The sequence below is a fragment of the Corvus kubaryi genome, unplaced genomic scaffold, assembly GCF_017639235.1.
Source record: "Corvus kubaryi isolate FWS band 111438036 unplaced genomic scaffold, C.kubaryi_AGA036_p1.0 66, whole genome shotgun sequence".
Classification (NCBI taxonomy): domain Eukaryota; kingdom Metazoa; phylum Chordata; class Aves; order Passeriformes; family Corvidae; genus Corvus; species Corvus kubaryi.
Genome location: NW_024582054.1, coordinates 14,339,813 through 14,358,022, shown reverse-complemented (window position 1 = coordinate 14,358,022; position 18,210 = coordinate 14,339,813). Strand labels below are relative to the sequence as shown.

Sequence of the window (18,210 nt, the reverse complement as noted above, 5' to 3'; positions counted from 1 at the left end):
ATACACACTGGTGCAGCACCATGAGCCTGGGCATGAAAGAGCAGCTAATTTTTTCTCTTTAGCAAAGACAGCAACAGGCATGTGACAGCACCAGGACTTGAGAAAGAAGAAGCAACAGGTCTTATTCATGTTCCCAACACTGCAACCAAAACACAACTGTGGAAGGAAGGTGGGTGGGAACAGCTTACTGGAGAAGGGCCAGGAGCCCAACACCCACCTCCCCTCTGCCAGCTGTGGAAGGAGTTGAAGAGACATGGAAACAAGTCTCAGTCTATTAAGTTTATTGAAGGAAATTAAAGAGACAACTTGATCCCAGTGCACATAAATACTGAAGCAAGGAGAAAATATCTGACAGCGTGGCTGTGGAACGGTGAAAGCAAGCAGGCTCAAGAAAAACAAAATGAAACTCAAAAACTGAGTCTAGAAATAAAGCAGTTTTTAAACCATAATGGTGATCATCTATTAAAAAACTAACCAGGAGAGAGTTTTAAATATACTATCTGCCTTTCTAAAAGACAGGCAAAGCTCAGCCCCATCTCACTGGACTCTGCCATGGCCTATACTATAGCAGGTCAGACTAAATGATCAAAGCTATCTCTTCCTGCCATAAAATAGATGAGATTGGCATTTTTTTCAAGCCCTTCTCTCCAGGTCTGCTCAGGTATTTGCTGGGTTCCCAAAGTCCCAGACTGGGCACAGGCCTGGCTCACACACACCTGCTTCCCACCCTAGAGTATCCCCACCCAGGGTCCCCAGCTGAGACAGGTAGCCAACAGCACTCATTTTTTTACCTCTCAGACTGGCTTGTTGTCTGATTTACTAACCTATTTTAGTTTGCTGAATTTAATTTTTTTTCCTGGGATGTACAAAGCATTCTAAATTCTCTTTGGCCAGGAATCATAAATGTCACAGAAAAGTAGACGCTAGCTCACCTGGGAAGTTTCTGCTCCTACCAAAACAGGTTTCTCTGCTCAGAGAAAGACTTTCAGATTATCTTCCATACAATGGCCTCCCAAGCTTCTGCCTCACCTAGTTTTCTAGTTATAGGAGACAGGTCTTGGTTGTAAAAAACTTAGTGTCTCCTTAAGACAGATAAGCCTCCCCTTATTTTTGTGGTCCCAGACTGGGGCATAACTACTTCTCTTTCGTTGGTAAAGTTGTTTGGCATACCAACTCTCATCTGAAATTCTGCAGAGTACTGAATTCACAGTGAGTTATTTGACCTGTCCTGCTGTCACAAAAGTGGGAATGCAGTACTCTATTAGACCGACCAAACAAGCAAAGAAAAGCAGCACAGCAAGCTTCCTCCCAGCACCTGCACTCCCCAGAAAAACATAGCAAGATTCTCCAACAGGACAAGGCTTTGAAGGACATTGGTTTAGAAGTAATGTTACTGTTTCCCGCAAATAATGACCACGGTTCTACAGGGACAAGGTATTAACAGCTAAATGAGTTTTTCTTTAGATGACAATGAGAGTGAGTTATTTGGTTCCAAGGAGACACCCACCAGGGAGTTACCTTGTCTGAGAGCATCAGGTTCCATTCTTTCACACACATGGAATAAACATTTTCCTTGCAAACTACCTATTGCCTGAAGCGATCTCCATTCGGGCTGTGGTTTCATGTGATTGCAAAAGCTAAGTGAGGTTATGCCTGGTCAGAATTTAGCTGGGAGACCTCAAGGTATAAATAGGTGCTGTAAGAAGTGGCAGTTTAATAGGTGATGCTGCTTCCTGAGTCAATACAGAGGTAATGTTGCAAGAGAGAGGTTAAGCTAACAAGGAAAGGCTGGAGGCTGCTGGATGAAATGTAAATCAGGTATCCTGACAACTTGAGGTGTCTGTTGTGAGGAAGATGGTAACCTGGATGTCCTATGAAAACAAGTCGTATCAGCCTAAGCTTCTCTGACAGCCATCAGTGCAAACCACACTCCATTGTATGATGGTCCACTCTAGACAGGCTGCATTCCCACAGAAGAAAGATTGACCATTGCAGTTATCTGTAGAGGTGCTATTAAGGTGCAATGACTGTTTGTAAGTAAATATTTTACTGTGTTTAGAATTCTTAATTTCTTATGAGAACAAAAGTTCTTATTAAAAAATAACCAAAACTTCTCCCAGGACAATTTTTCTATGAAGCAAGGTCCTATTTATTTTCATGTCTGAAATAAATTCTCAAATACAAACAAGTGAATAGAAAATTAAAGTGCTTAACTATTTACAGGGGATGGATGTATGAGACGTCTGGTGTGTCAGAGCTCTACGGGAGACTGAGGTGGTCCTCCCTCTCCGACTGTCCCACGTCCCACTCAGTCACTAGTTCTGAGGACACCTCTGTGAAGAGATGGTCCCAATCCCAGCTGGCATCATCCTACCAAGAGGAAAAAAGACAAACATGCTGACATGTTACTGGTGTCACCCAAAGTTCTCTGAACAATGCCAGAACAGCAAAGAGAGAAACCAAAAGGCAACTGCCCTGACCAGGGAAGTCTCAGATTCAGCAGGCTAGAACAGTAATACTAGCCAGAATGAAATGTGAATCCCTGCTACAATTTTAAAACATTGACAAAATTATTCATGTTCCAAAACTCCAAAAAGGACATTAATTGTTAATATAATTGTTAATATTAGATACTCCCAGGCAGGGCGTAGAAAGGAGCCCTTCCACTCTTCTGCACTTCTACTGAAGCATGTGCAGTTCAAAGCTGCAGAAATCCTCTGTTGCAAGTCCTGAGCTCAGTTGTATTGAGGTTGTTCTGTCCTGCTTTAAAAACCCCCTGCCCAAACCCCAAATGCTTTCTGCCTTTGTCCCTCTGTACTTTTCTGTAGAACCACCTGTAGCTCATGGTGGCTACCGAAGGACAAAACAAAGCACAGGTATCTCTGACAGTACTAGGCCCTTTACATTTTCCTGACTAGCTCCTTCATACTGAAGGGGGCCAATCATAGCGATGCCATAAACTGACATCAAGAAAGCACTATCTATCTTAAAAATCATCTGCTGGGGAAATCAAACCTCCAACAGCTTGGACCAGCTCCTCCTCACATCTCTTCTCCACCCCACTGACATGGCTTCCTTTCCTAGTACAGTCTGAGACACACAAGAAGCTTTTACCTTGGTGTTTCCACAAAACAAAGACTCACCTCTCGTAGTTCATGCTCTGGAGCCAAAACTTTGGTGAGGAGCTTCAGGTCTACCTCCCCATCCTATGAACATAGAGAGTCACAATCTTACAGACACTGAGAAAACGGACATGATTATTTCACCAGATACATTTGTTAGATGTCACCACATTTGTCTCATAAGGGTCACTTTGTTCAGGACAACTCCAAGAACCTCACCTGAGCAACAGATACCATATCCTCATTATTTACAGGCACAAACAAGTACAAAAGCCATGCTGCAGAGAGGAACAGACTTACACGGAGACTGCAAGTTCTTTGGATGATTAGTCTGTGTATTTTGTGCAGCCGAGTATCACTGTGGAGGATGACATGAGCCCGGAAGGAGAGGGACTCACATTGGCCAGCCCATAGCAACATCCACTTACCAGAGTCTGGAAGGCAGCATATTTCATTAGATCTTTGTCCAGGTCATGGTAGGTCAGCACACGGTTCACCTGCACACTGCAGCCAGAAAGGGTCAGAGAACAAGCCTGTGTCAGTGTGGAAGCGCATGTGAGGAGAAGGGTGGCATGAACAGTAGTCTGGTGCCTTGAGTGTCCACATCCCCCATGCAGACCCTTGGGATGGATGTACCCAGACAGAAGCACAGTTCAGTCAGCAAATGAACAGTCATTGACAAATCTATGTACCAGGTTGTGCACATGCATAAAAATAGGATGTGGAACAACCATGGACTCCCTCAGAGAAACCAGCATGCCAAAAGAAGATCTGTAGACTAGCTGCAAGGGCTAGAAAGAAAAGAAGACCGTAGTGAGCATTCAAACAGCCCCAGTGCCTTAGCAAAGGAGCCTCTGAGAGCAACACCATACAAGCTACAGAATAGTAGAGATTTTGGGATTTTCAAGTCTGAGCTGTAACAGAACTATCAAATATGACTTTTTAAAATGTAGCCTTCCAAGAAAAACATGGTGTAGTGGGGTGATAACACTGTTGTACCACACTCGCTTTCACAGGTGATGCAACACTATAGAAAAGACCTCTATTAATTGCATTTGCTTGTGTTTGTCCATGAAAATCACTTGTCTTTTCTACTGCAGGAAAACTATGAATACAGATCGCGTGATTAAAAAAAAAAAGGACAAAAAGAAATGAACTCCAGTGAGAGACACAGTAATTTTAAATTTACTACTATAAAGTGTCAATTATTTTTGTTAACAGCTGTATTTTGTTAACAGTAACTACTCCACACTTGTGAGAGAGGCATCTGGGCCAGGAGTAAGATATCCCACCCTTCCAAATAAGGGTCAGTCTGTGACCTTGGCAATAGGCCCAATAGAGGAGAGAAGACTTTCCTGGTATGTTTAAGACAAAACCCCAAAAACTTTCATTTCTTAAAACCTTCTGGTCTCCCTTGAGCTGACTCCAAGGCTACTGTGGTAGCACCTTCAAACAACAGGATGGTACTTTGCAAATTAACTACGTACTTGAGTAAGAAGGATATCCTATGGAGGGCAAAGCAGCCTATGACCATCATAATCAAAGTGTGTGTGATAATGCATGTGTATTGGAGACGTTTGAGTTATGCAGGCAACCTTAAATCAAGAAATTCCCTACTTCTGAGAGTTTAATTTTGCAACTTCAAATACATTATTCTAATGTAGGTTTTTTATATAGAGAGAATATGCAGTAATTGCTTTCTCCATGTAATAGGAAACAAGCAGTTTGCACTGTTCCGCTTGGAGCCCTACTGTCCAAAACACAGCATCAAATCCTGCTGCACGGCACTGCTGCTGACATCCAAAGAGCATGAGTAAGATGGGTTTAATTTCACTAGCCAGTTTGCACTGCTGATGAGAGCCTCTAGGGCACCTGGCAGTGCTCTTACCTGGGGGGAGCTGCCACTTGCATGGCCAGATCTTCCTCCTGGACATCCTCCAAGTCAGGGATTATGGGAATGTCTGCAACAAAAGAAAGCAGCAGCAGTAAGTGGGGAGTGTTGTGCTCTCCTCTCACTGAAGACAAAGGTTCTCTTGCTTCACAGATACAAAGCTCCCTGTTTCTTATTAGAGGAAAACACAAAAGGGTTATTTAGAAATAATTTAAAATACATTATTTAATATTAAAACAAGGCAATAAAACTTTGAAGTCTGGGGTCACAAGAAATCTTGCAAGAGGAGCAGATTAATCCAGGTAGGGCTCTATAGGCCATGGACTATGCATCTGAACACAACCCTGAAGCGAAAGAAGCCAGATGTACTAAACCTTGCTGCCTACATTGCCATCATCAACTGGTAAGAATTTGCTTGTTATGTGTTATCATTTATTCAGACACCAGTCACCTAGACTCTGTTAAAAATGAAACGTGGGGCAGAAACTGAGAGAATACACATAAAACTGCATATTGAAGAAGCTGCTGTTGGGGTCTCAGGCTGTGCAGAGGCCTGTGACCTTCCTCAGGAAGGAAGTGCTGGTGGTCTAGCAGATACAAACACTTGGGAACACATCTAGTTGTATTGTCACAAACCTTTTCCTGATTTCCAGTGTCATCCTGGAATGGCTGAAGGTCACTGGGTATTCCCAGCACAACGACTATGCCTACTCCAACTAAAAAGGATGCTAGAAACAAAAGAATTTAGAACAGAAAGAAGAACTGAGTGTACTTTCCATCCTGCTAAAGAAGCAAGGCTCTGAAAGTATTGCACAGTTTGTCATTTGACAAAGCACTGCAAAAAGTTAGTGCAAAAAAAGGAGAAAGAGAAGGCAAAGTAACTGGAGGCACAAAGCAAGAACAGAGTACAGCAATACAGAGCTCCTTTAAAGACTCAAGACCACCAAGGCTCTCCAGAGACCCCAAGCCCTCAGACCATGGAGAAGCTGGTTTGGCTTAGGGAAAAGGTTTCGCTTGCCCAGTGTGCAGGCAAAGTTGGCCCCTTCAGCACTGGAATGAGCAGTCTGCTCCCAGCTCTGCCAGCAGTGCAGCAACGCTACTCCTGGATGGCAGCAGGCAGCTGAGCCTGGCTTTGCCCCGTTTTGCAGCCCAGGCTGAGATGAATATTCAGAAGCTGGAGAGACATTCCCACCTATGGTGCCGAGGGCTCTGGGCGGGGCCTTCCCGAGAAGCCCCTTGTCCAGCCACCTGTCAGAGCTGCGCAGGTTCTCAGCTGCCCTCCCCTGCTGCACGTCCGCCGGTGCCCCCGCTCGCTGGCCAGGAGATGGCCCTGGCCCAGCTGCAGCAGGGCACGGGTCAGCCGGGCCCTGGCGCGGTGGCCGTCCGGAGCTGGCCACACAGTGGGATTTCTCGCTAATTGGTTGCCTGGCGGAAGGCTGAGCGGGACAGGGGCTGTCACGAGCGCCTGGCCACGGCAAAAGGAGTGACAGCTTGGCCGGCCTCAGCAGAGCTGTGCTTTCTAGCTCCCCAGCCGCCCAAGGAGCAGGTGCCTGCGAAGAGGCTTTCCAACTGCAGCAAACTTCCCAAAGACTTTTAAAAGGGAAACTGCAGCAACAGCCCCTAGGCTGCCCCTAAGACAGAGGAAGCACATGTCTCACCTGTGCATCGCTGGGAATTTGGGGCAGATCTCCCCACCTCTGCTTGTGAGGACAATAGCTGGTAGAAGCTGCTATCCTGCTGGCTTTTCCCTGCAGAGGCTCCCAGCTCTTGGTAAAACTTGTAGCAAAATTTAGGGGACAAAAGCAAAGGGGACAGACAGAGCAACGTGTAGGCAGCTGGTAAAGTCTGCTCAAGGATAATGTGTGAGAAAATCCCTGTATATAAGCAACACGGACCAAGGAGGGAACCAACTGGTGAGCCTGGTCCAAAGCGGGGAATGAAGCCCTGTGCAGAGGTGCCCCATTAAGTCCAGCAAAATGAGCATGGAAATGAGAACCATTTAACCTCTCCTGAACTAATGTATCCTTTTTAGGATGAGACTATGAACGTTTCTCAGCAAACACAAGTTAATTAAAAAGTACGTGGGAACAGAGCTGTCTTCACCCACGGAGCAGGAGAAGGTCAGATCCTTATCCATCTTTGACAGCAGAAATGTAAAAGGTGTATGCAGAAAACTGAATTTCTTCACTCAGTGCTCATTTTGGCAGCTATTTCAGGAGTCTCCTCTTCCCAGTTCTCTTTTGTTTTTGTTGATCTATTTTTACACTAGAAAAAGTTGTAAACTTTGAGCCCTGATCAGTGGTGTCCCTTCCATTTTGCAGGTTCACAAAGACTCCTGGGTTCTTCAGTGCTGATTTTATCTCATTGCCATTGAATTCCATGGAGAGATTTCTAAACCCCTTGCAGAGCATGACCTCCACTCTGTATTAGCAAAATTCAGGCAATCACTTGGAAATTCTTTCCAAAAGAAATTCAAGGCTCCAATATTTTATAGACACTTTGAAAATATTTCAGACAGAAGAGGTGGAAAAGCTCTGGGGGCTCCTGCTAGCCCCTCCAACAAAGGCCAGTGCATGCTTGTTCTTACTGCAAAGTGTGGATGCCTTGCCCATTTCTAGGCAGAGGCAATGCCCTTTAGGACTGTGAGACTGACAGGAAACAGTACAGAAATTTTAAGAAAATATCAGGTCCTTGGGCTAACTGCTATCAGGGGCAAATAATTCCTGAAATATTTGGGTCTTTATTTCACTTGTTACTCATAATTACCTCTTCCCTCTGCCAAGTCCCATGGTGCCACTTTTGCACAATCCCTCTCCCTTCTCTCTCTGTACAGTTTGTACAGTTTGTACACAGTTTGTACAAAGTGTCTCAGTTTTGACTCATCACCAAGGGCTCAACCTTACCCCCTCATTCTCCAGCCAAATAATTGTTTTGTTGCTCTTTGAGACTCACATCTTTTTTTCCTATAAGCTCTGGTAACATAGCTAAGCTGCAGCGCAGTGTCTGCTGCAGAGAGAAGAGCACAACACGGGCTATTGTGCTGCAGGAGAGTGGGCATATGCTCTACTTTTAATATTCCCACTAGCTGCAGGGAGGCTTTACATGTAACATTAGTAGATGCAGAAATGTTCACAGGAATAATGTGTGTGAATGTCCTCCCAATCTCACATTGCATCTTTTCCCAACAACAAAGTTGCATGACAAACCCCCCACCCTGTGTGCTTTGCTCTGTTACCCACATTTTGCCTCTCCTGTTCATAGTGTGGGGGCTTCAGATCATTTTCCATAAACCCGTGTTTTTGGTGCAGAACCTTGACACATACTTTACTGGCCAGGCTCTCATGCTCATGTAGAAAAACCTCAGAAATGACTGCACAAAAGAACACACCTTCACAGATACCAAGTCACTGTAATGTAGTGAACAATGAAGTGAACAAACGACCTGTGCAAAGATGAATGGGCACCAAATGCTAGATGACAAATGCAAACTCCCCTCCACCTCCCAGATTATTATGAACAAGTGAACAAACAATAAAACCAAAATGAGTGTACTCGTATGGAAATTATGGTAGGGCAGGAGACACCAGCACCAAATGTTGCTTAACTGAGGAGTTAAGTCACTGCACAAAACTGATTGTCCCAGAACATTTAAGCCCCAGCATATAATTAAGAATAATATTTTATTTCAATAGCTGAACTTAGCTAGGTCTTACACAAAAAGAGCTTCGTGACTAAGTTATGGCAAGGCACCAATGACATAAGACAGAAGTGTGTGAATGGGAGGAGGAGAAGATGAAGGGGAAAGAGTGAAGGCAACCCATGCTACATGCAGACAGTCAAACAATAAGAAAGGAACAGCAGCTTTTCAAGTCATACAGAAAGGAGGGCTTTATGTGCTCATATTAAAGTACATGTACTAACCATCACCTTTTTGACTTCTTAGCAAGTAACTTACTGACAGGCAAAGAAGACAACCACAGAAAACAATGAGCAGGAGGTGGAAGAACCTGTACCAATCTAATACCCAGCTGCTCCTGAAAATTGGTAAATTGCACCTCCCCTACCAAGCAGAGCTGATTTTTGGTTTAGTAGCAATACCTGCAGTCTGGGTCTCTTAAAATCCTGTAAACTCACAGTAAGATCTGATCCTTGCCCCAAAGAACTAAGCTGTCTGCTAGATACAAGATGGCACATAAAAAGGGACAGACAGAATCTCTTCCAGGGACAGACAATAAATTACTGGCAAAGCTGGATCTAGAAACCACGTTCCAGTTCAGGCCTGCAGTTAGTTGGAGTGTGGTTGCTGCTTACTCCCTAAGCTGCTTTAAGAGTACCCTGAGCCCACATCCTGGCACCCATAAACAAAGAAGACTCCATCTCACATAGTCTGATCCACTTTCCCCAACTGGCTCAGTATTTCAAAGGCCAGTTCAGAATGGACACTCTTGTGGGGACTGTGCTGCCCTCCCTGTGCACACACCACCATATCCAGAGAACACAAAGAGGGTAGTGGCTTCTGGAGCTGACAGTCTCTTACCACCAAACAGGTATAAAAATGAAACTAATTTTATGTTGCTTGCTCATAAAATGTAAAACTGAAATAATTACAATATCTCTGCTGCTGCAAAACTTTGTTTTACTGAATGCTGATACCTTCTGCATCACGTTTGGGGAATTTTAAACAGGCAAATGGAAGGTCTGATTGAAGATGAAGTTAAGTGAAAGAAATTGGTCTCATTTAGCACATGACAGGATTCATCTGTGTTCCCAAGTCCACTGAGGTAGCATCATGGGCGTTTCATATTCATGAGCTGCTGCGACACTGTGTCCCCTCATTTACAAAGCACCGTGTTCAGCAAATTCTGTCCCTGTGGACACACTGTGCATTTCATGGTCTTGTCAGAGAGACATCAAACACTTCAGTAACCAAATACCAGAAAATGGCTTTAATTAGCACATCTCAATGCAATAAATAATTTTTCTCTCTAAGTGGAAAAATGGAGAATTAAAAAAAAAGAAGAAAAAAAAAGAAAATAAAAAAGTGGAAAGCAACAGGCAAAAAAAAAAATCTTCAAAAAACCATAAAGAACAAGGGACACAGACAGCTTCTGCTGAGCACACAAACAAGCTTGAAGCCTCTTGGAAGCTTTCTCAGGAGAGCAGCAGGCAAATGGAGACAATAAAGAACGCTTCTTTGGATGCTTGGACATTAATTTCATAGGGATGTCTTTCCCTGACTGAAATTGCCCTACTAGTAGGCCAACATGGAGCAGCGTACCTGCCTGATCAGCCAGCAGGGAGATGAAAGCAGCAGAGTGAAAAGCAGGCAGTACTACAGCTACCAGGGCACTGTCTCAACAGCTGAGATAAGCAGAAGATAAGCTGAGTGTCCCATGTCCCAAAGCACCCTTCTGAGAAGAGAATAGTAACAGCACAACCTGGCCAAGCTGATGGGAAAAGTCACCCTGTGAGCGGGTGCCAGAGGAATCACAGGATCTAGGGAAGGTCATACAGCAGATTCAGTACTGACCCTACAGCTTTGCCTTAAAAGGTTATGCATTTGCCTTGCATAATATTGCATCTCAGCTAGACGGATGACTGGCTGGAGGGTCAGGTGGTCTGGGAGACATTCTACTTGCTTCAATAGTGTCGTGCTTTCACAGACTACTTGGTGTGGCATGGCTTCTTCTGCACCTGACAGCTTGCAGGGGACAGGCATCAGGCATGTCTGCTGCTTCCCAAGGCTGCTGCTGACACAAAGGCTCTGCCCAGTTTCAGTCATTTGAAGTGGGAGAAGAGGCACAGAACAGCCCTGTCAGATGAGTCACTGGACTCAGTGCAGGGCTTCACAAGCAGTAGTGCATGGCTTGTACTTATGCAAGAAGTAGGAGCAGACACTGATGGCTTTTAAGGTGAGGAATCTCTTAATGCATAGGTTTGTTCATCATCAGCAGAAGACGGGAGAGACTGGAGGCCACGCCCAAGACCTGGAGTCCACCATGCTCCTGAGGTTATCAGCATTTAGAGTGGTAACACAGCTCCTAGTCTTACCAACAGCCCCCTGACAGAGTGCTATGCCTGCCCTCCTTTACAGTAACATGTGTCTTCCTCTTTTTAAAGACTGTTCCCTGTTCCTTTGCAGTATTCCCCTGCTAAAACATACTCAGAAGGTAGTGGGGCAGCAGATGAGAAGGCATGAGGTGTCCTTCTCATGTCCTCTCAGGAGAGGGTGTGGTGAACTCAGAAACACAAAACCCTCTTCAACAACGCTGGAGATGAGGGACTTTGCATTAGAGCATTACTGGGGCAGGGAAAACAGCTTCTCAGGATGCTCCTGTGGAAGTATGTTCAGGAGCAGGCGTGCCTGATTCTATTTCATCCTCTTCATGTTATGCTGGAAAAACAAGACAAACTACATTTCTTTTATGCTAAATCCTTAGGTTTTTTATTTTTTCTTATATATATTTATTAAAAAATGCCTCTTTGATCGGCAGCACCCATGACACTTCCACATCCAGTGACTCCTCAGAAGCCTCCCTCCCTCCACACAAGGCCACCACTGCTGACAGCCAGCTGGGTTTGATCAGAGCCACTCAGAATCGGATTTTCATAAGACAGGTGAGGAATCTTACTGCTGCTCTCTCTCATATGAGATGAGAAACTGAGGAGGAGGGGGGACGGGTCCTGAGGGAACGACACTACAATCAAGGGCTACGCGGTTCTCTCTCTGTCCCTCCACTGCTGCAATTTTCAAAGGAGTTTGCCTCAGGCAGTTTTAAATGATGGTGTCTCAATTCTGTAATCATCTTTCAAGAGCTTTTTCTTAAAGGGTATTTTAGGTAAACCTAGTCCGTCAACTACATTTATGGACTCAGCAATCACAGACCCAATATGACTGTGTATCAACCATATCGCAGAATTTAGCAGCAGCAGATGTTTCCCCACAGTGTCATTTTCAGTCCCCAACAAGCTGTATGTGCTTCCTTATAATTAAGGAGCCCACTGTCCCTCGGCCAGTGGTCTGCTGCTTCAAACAGAACTTCAGACAATCTCTTGGGACATACTCTCTTCTCTCCCCTGCCCACTGTGGCTCTCAAGAGAGAGCTTTCCTCCAGCACCAGAGGCTCTAGATCACAATGCCAGCATTACTGGAGGAGTTCAAACTGGCCTGGACCAACAGTTCAGTGGAAACCATCAGGCTGGGCTGAGTCTGCCCTTCAGTGACCTTGCACAGAGACTCAGGGTAGTGCACTGGGGGAGCAGCAAAGGGGAGGACTGTGGTGTGCTGACAGAGCCACACACAAAGTCACAATGGAGAATCCCAGACACCCAACAACCACTGACACTCTCTACCCCAAAACCTTCTATTCAGCCCATTCATACCACTTCCAAAACACTATGTCTTTCACTCTGTCTCCATTTCACTAATGCTCAGAATTTTTCATCCATTTAGCTCTCCCCAGATCACTCCAACGCTGCCTTCTGAGCCTATGAAGTACCCACTGGCCATATCCCTGACTGTTCCTGCAAATTCTGCCCTCCCATTACCCTCATTCTGCCCCTCTTACCCACTGCAGCTATCCTTGCAGCTCATGGCCTCTGGAATCCACCAGCACTTGGAGTGCTCTGTAAAAATGGCAGCTTACCAGGGAAGCAACTGGCAAAATTGAGCAGGAATGATAGAGCAAACAATAACCCTCACTGTGCTCTATTCTCAGCTCTGTTTGGAGCAATACCATCACTGGTGCGTATTCGCATGCAGCTCAAGAGGTGTTGGATATTTTATGGCTGTGAATGACAGACCTCCCACCTGACAGATAGGTATCACTGCCCAGAAGGATTGGGGACCATGGCATCTTCCCACTTCCTCCTCTGTTGTTCAGAGTCTGGTCTCTCATCCTGCTCAAATGCAAAGGAGCTGCTGGCACATGCCAGAAGGGTAAGAAGTCCTACTAGATGTTTGACATTGCATAGAGAGGTCTAATCATCCACTCTGCTTCCTTGAGAAGGCTTCCCAGCAGGCAGAAAGGGGTTTTGCCTTGAGGGCACAGATCTAGTAACCGTCTCCTGGCAGCTTTCCTCACCTGCAGGTCAGGTTTGGGTTGTCTGGGTAGCACAGTCAGGCTTTCATTTCAATCAGCTGTCTCATTCACACACACTATCTGCTTTAAAATAACAAGCTGTTGTTCCTGCAGACAGAAAATCACACATCACATCCCAGTCTTCCAAGAAAAGCCCTAGGAGCTATGCATCCCAAGGGTAACAGAGAGAAAGCAGAAAGGGACTTCTGATGACGGGGCAATAGTCTATGTGGGAATAGCTGGGAGAGGGATTACAACCTTAGCTAATAAGTTCCCATAAAGTGCTGAGGAGAAAAATCCAAGGGCAAAGTAGTGAGGAGAAAGACATCGGGGGAATGCAATGCAGCAGTGCAGAACTGGTGGACAAGAAAGTAACAACAAAGAAACTTCTAGCCAAAGGACAAATCAGATTGCTGAAGTGGGGGAGGAATGTTAGCATTTCTCATCCCGACAGGAAACACCCCTATCTAGCTCTGTGCCAGAGACATACAAGCAGAGCAAAGCCCTCTGTGCCCTGCTGGAGAAAGGAGCAAAGGGAAGGGAAAGCCCATCAACTTCAGCTTGGTTGTCCCATCTTCCCTTCCACCTCATGACAAAGGATAGTCTGCATGTGGCAGAAGCTCCTGGCTGCTACAGAAAAGAAAGCAGTGCTCTGCAGATAGCACCTTTTAAATTCCACTGAGAATCTCACATCTCCTATCTCATGCAGTTTCCCTGCCATACAGAGCTCAGTCCCTGCTGCTCATTTTCCCCATTGACATGGACAGAAAATTGAGCAATTACCCTTAAACTCCTCTCTCTCAGATTGCACAAATTGCTACATACAAAGCATTAAGCCCCCAATTGCCCCTGGCCAAAAGTGACTTAACTAGGCCTGTCCTTTAGGAATTAAGCACTTTTGTGTTGCTTGTGAAGGTTTATTATTCCTCAAGTGTGATGCTTTAAATCCTGCAAAAGCAGGTTTCTCACCATGCAGAGGACCTGGTCCCCCATGCCAAGGTCCAGTGGGCACATACCCACTAACAAAGGTGTTACCCATTTGCTGTGCCCGAGTACTCACGAGTACCAGCATGTGTTCAGGAGGGTGGGGACTAAGATCACAGTGGGTGCTGTAGGCATCAACCAGATGCTCCAGAGCTACTTTTGAAGAGACACTGCACTTTTTCAAAACTGTCTTCCCAGCTTGGAGTTTTACAGGGGCAAATGGTGCTTTTAGCCAAACACAAGTCTTTGCTTTCCTATAACTCTATACTTTTCCTATAACTATAATACTGGCAAACTCTTAAAGGGGCTGTCTTGTCCTGGACTCCAGAGAAATATGAAATGGAGAAAATGAATTCTGAGCATTATCTGAGCCAAAGTTCTTCACTGCTGGCATCTCAAGGATATTATATTGTGCAGTATGGGTGACTTCCACTTTCTGGGTTTCCCTGTGCAACTGTAACAAAATACTGAAACTGCAGACCATTCCATCCATGTCCCTGTCTGGTCCACCCACTTACCATCTCCCATACCGTTTCAGTCGTTTCACACAGCCTAAGAAGTTTCTGTCCTTCTCTCCCAAATTCCCACAGAGATAAGGAATCAGATGCTATTTCATACACAGGCCAGGAGCAGTGAAAGATTTCCACTTTTATTTCTGAAGCTACAAGGTATATCAAGCCCAAAAGCCTCCACTTGGCTGTACAAACTTCCCTCTATTCTCCACATGCTGAACTGGGTTCTCTACAGGCCCTATACTTTTTTGACACATTCTCAAATGGACTCCAAACTCGGAGTCTCTGGGTGTAAGTAATGTATAAAAGATCACAACTGAGCACATTCCAAATTCACAGGAACACCTTTTTAAGGGCATATAGTTTTGTCCTTCATTCTTCTAATGAAAAGGTTGGATGGGGGACGAACAATGTTAATGGAATGGTACAGCTCAGCTTTCTAATAGGTTAAAGGAAGGCGATCCAAATGTATTGGTTGACAGCAGCAATCGTTATGCAACCGCGCCTGTTCATATTAAGGTGTACAAGCTAACACATTATGCAGCACAAAATAACCGTGACCCATCCTTGGGGATCCATACACCAATGTCTTGATTTTTGTATGTTTAGAATCTGAGCTATACGGTTACAGTTAAGGACACAAGCTCAAGTGCAGTTCTATGCAAAGGCGAGGCTGCTACAGCTCAATTTACTGCCCAGCCACAGCCGCTGCATGCTACTCCCTGCCTTCTACACTAGGCACTTACTTGTATCTCTCTGCTTATTCAAAAAAGTAACTTTATTCAAGTTCTGGAGTTTGTTTATATGTCACTTTTCTTCACTGCAATTGCTGAGCCCACATGGAAAACTCCTCTCCCAGAATAGTTTTCTTAATCTCCCTGTCAAAATAGGACCACAACCATGCAATGCACCATCCATTTCGAGATTTTCTATATGCAAATTAGACCCACAACCCAGCATATTTGCACCAGCAACTGCTTGGGTAGGAACCGTATCAGATTTGCAGGATCCTTCTTCTAATGCGTAGATTTAATCCGAAGCCAAACTCCAGTTTGCAAACAATCCAAATTCAACTGCTAATCTGTGCCTAGGTTAGGCACAGATAAATAAGTGAAGTGTATTAGGATTCAAAATGTCTTCATACCACGCTCTGTATCAATTCTATGCTATGTTTATTACCCAAGGTCTTGAAGTGCTGAAAGTCACATGCTACAAACAAACATGTGGCAAGCATTTTTATGCCTGGTTAGCAAAGACAGTCATACTCCAAGTACATGACCAAGGTTCAACAAAAAGGACAGCATGTATGCAAACAGTCAGAGCTGTTCAGAACAGACTACCAGCCTCAGTGACATACACTGAAATTTAAGAAGCCCAAGAAACTTCCCAGGGGGAAAATTTAGTCTGTTCTGAAGATGCCAATGCTATAAAGGTGCCACTTCTGGCAGTCATATGTTGCAATGCTTTATCAGTCTGGAAGACCCAAATAAGTCTTCATTTAATCTCATTAGCCACACTAATGTCTGATCCTTTGTGACTCCAGATAATTCTTCTGATGCTTGGTGATATTTTACAGGTGCAACTTTTTATACACTGTATAAAATTCTTAGTCCTTGAAAACTGAGGTACCTCCTAGAGGCTTTAATGAATTTCTATGCTCCCTACCGTTGTCTAGAGCTTGTCTTGAAATTCACACTGTGGATTTTTCCTGAGATTTCTCTTGACTCATCCAGTCCTAGAAGAGCTGGTAATATACACTGTAAAGAAAACTAGTGCTAAGTCAGGAGTCCAGTAGATTTCATAGCAGCCTGTACACGGATGAGATGGGACACCAGTGCTTATGTTTAGCTTATGATCTATGATCCTGGGTTAGGGCAAGCAGATTTTTTAAATTAAGAATTCAACCACGACAAAGACCCCAGGAGAGTGGTGCTTGTCTTGTTGGGAACAAGGATATTGCCATAAAAAATAACAGATGCTTTAAGCAGAGCATACTATCACCTAAACCAGGGGAGAGCAGGGACTTCTTTCCCCACTCTTGACCTTTTTTTATGCTTTTAGCTCTCATTTTGCCCCAGTCCACGATTCTCCATGGAAGTAATTCCAGAGAAAAGTGTGTCCTCAGCACTTTCCTGCTTGCCAAGGGTCCTCTATAATTCTGTGTTCATGAAGAACCAGAGTTAGACTACAGGTTCATTTCTTCATCCTCCCTCTCCATCTCCTTTACTCTCTCTCTCTCTCTCATTCATCTGGGGAGACCTAAGCAGCTCCCACATTTGCTTACCCCCAGAGTGGTTCATTTCCTTGCAATTTCTTACAAGATGCCTCTGCTCACTGGAGAGCCCCCAGACATGCATGAAGGCACTTCTTGCAGTCAAGTAGGTGATACCTTACCTCCTCCATCATCTGATGCCTCCACGGTCTGCTGTCTGAGACGATGGCTGCAGCAAAGCACAAGAAAGAATTTCAATTTCAAGCCCAGAAAAACATCTTGTTGTGCCCCCTTCCTCCCCATAAGCTTCATAGCCTGTCAAGGAGAGAGTTCCCAAGTATGCTTAGCCTGCAGACTGATCTTCCATACCCCTCATTGCTGAGCTCAGCAGAAATCTCATCAAGACAAACCCCTAGGCTGCAGACAGTAGGGCCTGGGGTGGGTCTGGGAGGAAAGCAGTTGCTTTCTCATTTTCCTTCTTTCTATTTTATGGGAGTGACAGAGCCATCATCTACTCCGTATCCAGGGAACTATAGACTGACCAGCCCTGCCCCATCCCAGGACACATGACATGAATTCCTGAAAGGCTCTGCATCCTTCCCAACTTTCAGATCTTGGTGTGCTGGTCAGATGATCAGATCAGATGTAAAAGTTATGGAAGAAATCTCAGTAACAATGGGAACTTACTCTTCTACTTCTTCTGCATGCTTTCTTCCTAACCTGCAAGACAAGGAAGACTTATATTTAGGAAAGGCTAGAGAAAATTAAGAACTTTACCTTTCCCTATATAATTGTTATTGTGTAAAACAGTTCCTGCACCAGGTCTGATAGAACACATCACACCTTAAAGAGTTCTGAGTGACTATTAAGCCAGTGTATCAAAAAGTCCCTGAGTGCGACAGACTGAAACAAAACCACTTGGTTCCAAAAGACAGCCATGCCCAGATATGGCAAGAACCATATTCCCTGTTTTTTTAGTTTCTCAGATACTTTTTTATCCCCTTTGCCATCAGCTGCAGGTAAAGCTGGCCATACCTGAGCAGAGAGGTTGGCACATTAAGGAACGAAGAAGGTGCTATACCTTGTCTACCTACTCCTGTGAGGTCAACAGGTTCTTCCTCCCCCTGGTTGTGCATAAAGACTGTCTGGTTGCCTTTCAGGTTAGGAGTCCCACCTGAGCTGGCCAAGCTCAGGTCAGACATGCAGTCGCTGCAGAATATCAGGATTGATCTGGCCAAGTTAAAAGGAGTTCATAATAATAACATGGTGGGGAGGCACTGGCAAATGGCAGCTCCCTTGCTCTCCACCCCGGCAACCCCAGAACTAATTCAGTCCCGATTAGGGATGCTTCTTCAATATTCAAAATGTAAAACATGGAGGTTGCTGAACCAGCACTTTGAAAAGTTAA

The 18,210-nt window shown here is 44.8% G+C and overlaps 1 protein-coding gene across 1 annotated transcript; it reads right to left on the bottom strand.

Annotated features, from left to right (window-relative positions):
- Positions 1-2,125: 2,125 nt before the first annotated feature.
- IFT43 (intraflagellar transport 43) lies at positions 2,126-18,004 on the bottom strand. Its single transcript, XM_042047276.1, has 7 exons — positions 17,884-18,004; positions 17,490-17,556; positions 16,985-17,031; positions 5,011-5,083; positions 3,551-3,626; positions 3,144-3,206; positions 2,126-2,370 (listed from the first exon to the last, which is right to left on the bottom strand). The coding sequence occupies exons 1-7, from the start codon at positions 18,002-18,004 to the stop codon at positions 2,260-2,262; spliced, it is 558 nt and encodes a 185-aa protein (XP_041903210.1). The 3' UTR covers positions 2,126-2,259.
- Between the last annotated feature and the right edge of the window lie 206 nt (positions 18,005-18,210).

Bases quoted from the DNA above. Each gene is read 5' to 3' on its own strand.
- IFT43 (XM_042047276.1), bottom strand. From the start codon at position 18,004: ATGTCTGACCTGAGCTTGGCCAGCTCAGGTGGGACTCCTAACCTGAAA. The intron at 3,627-5,010 runs GTAAGAGCACTG...TTCTGGCTGCAG, and splicing joins CAAGTGGCAGCTCCCCCCAG to TGTGCAGGTGAACCGTGTGC. The intron at 3,207-3,550 runs GTAAGTGGATGT...CTATGTTCATAG, and splicing joins ATGCTGCCTTCCAGACTCTG to GATGGGGAGGTAGACCTGAA.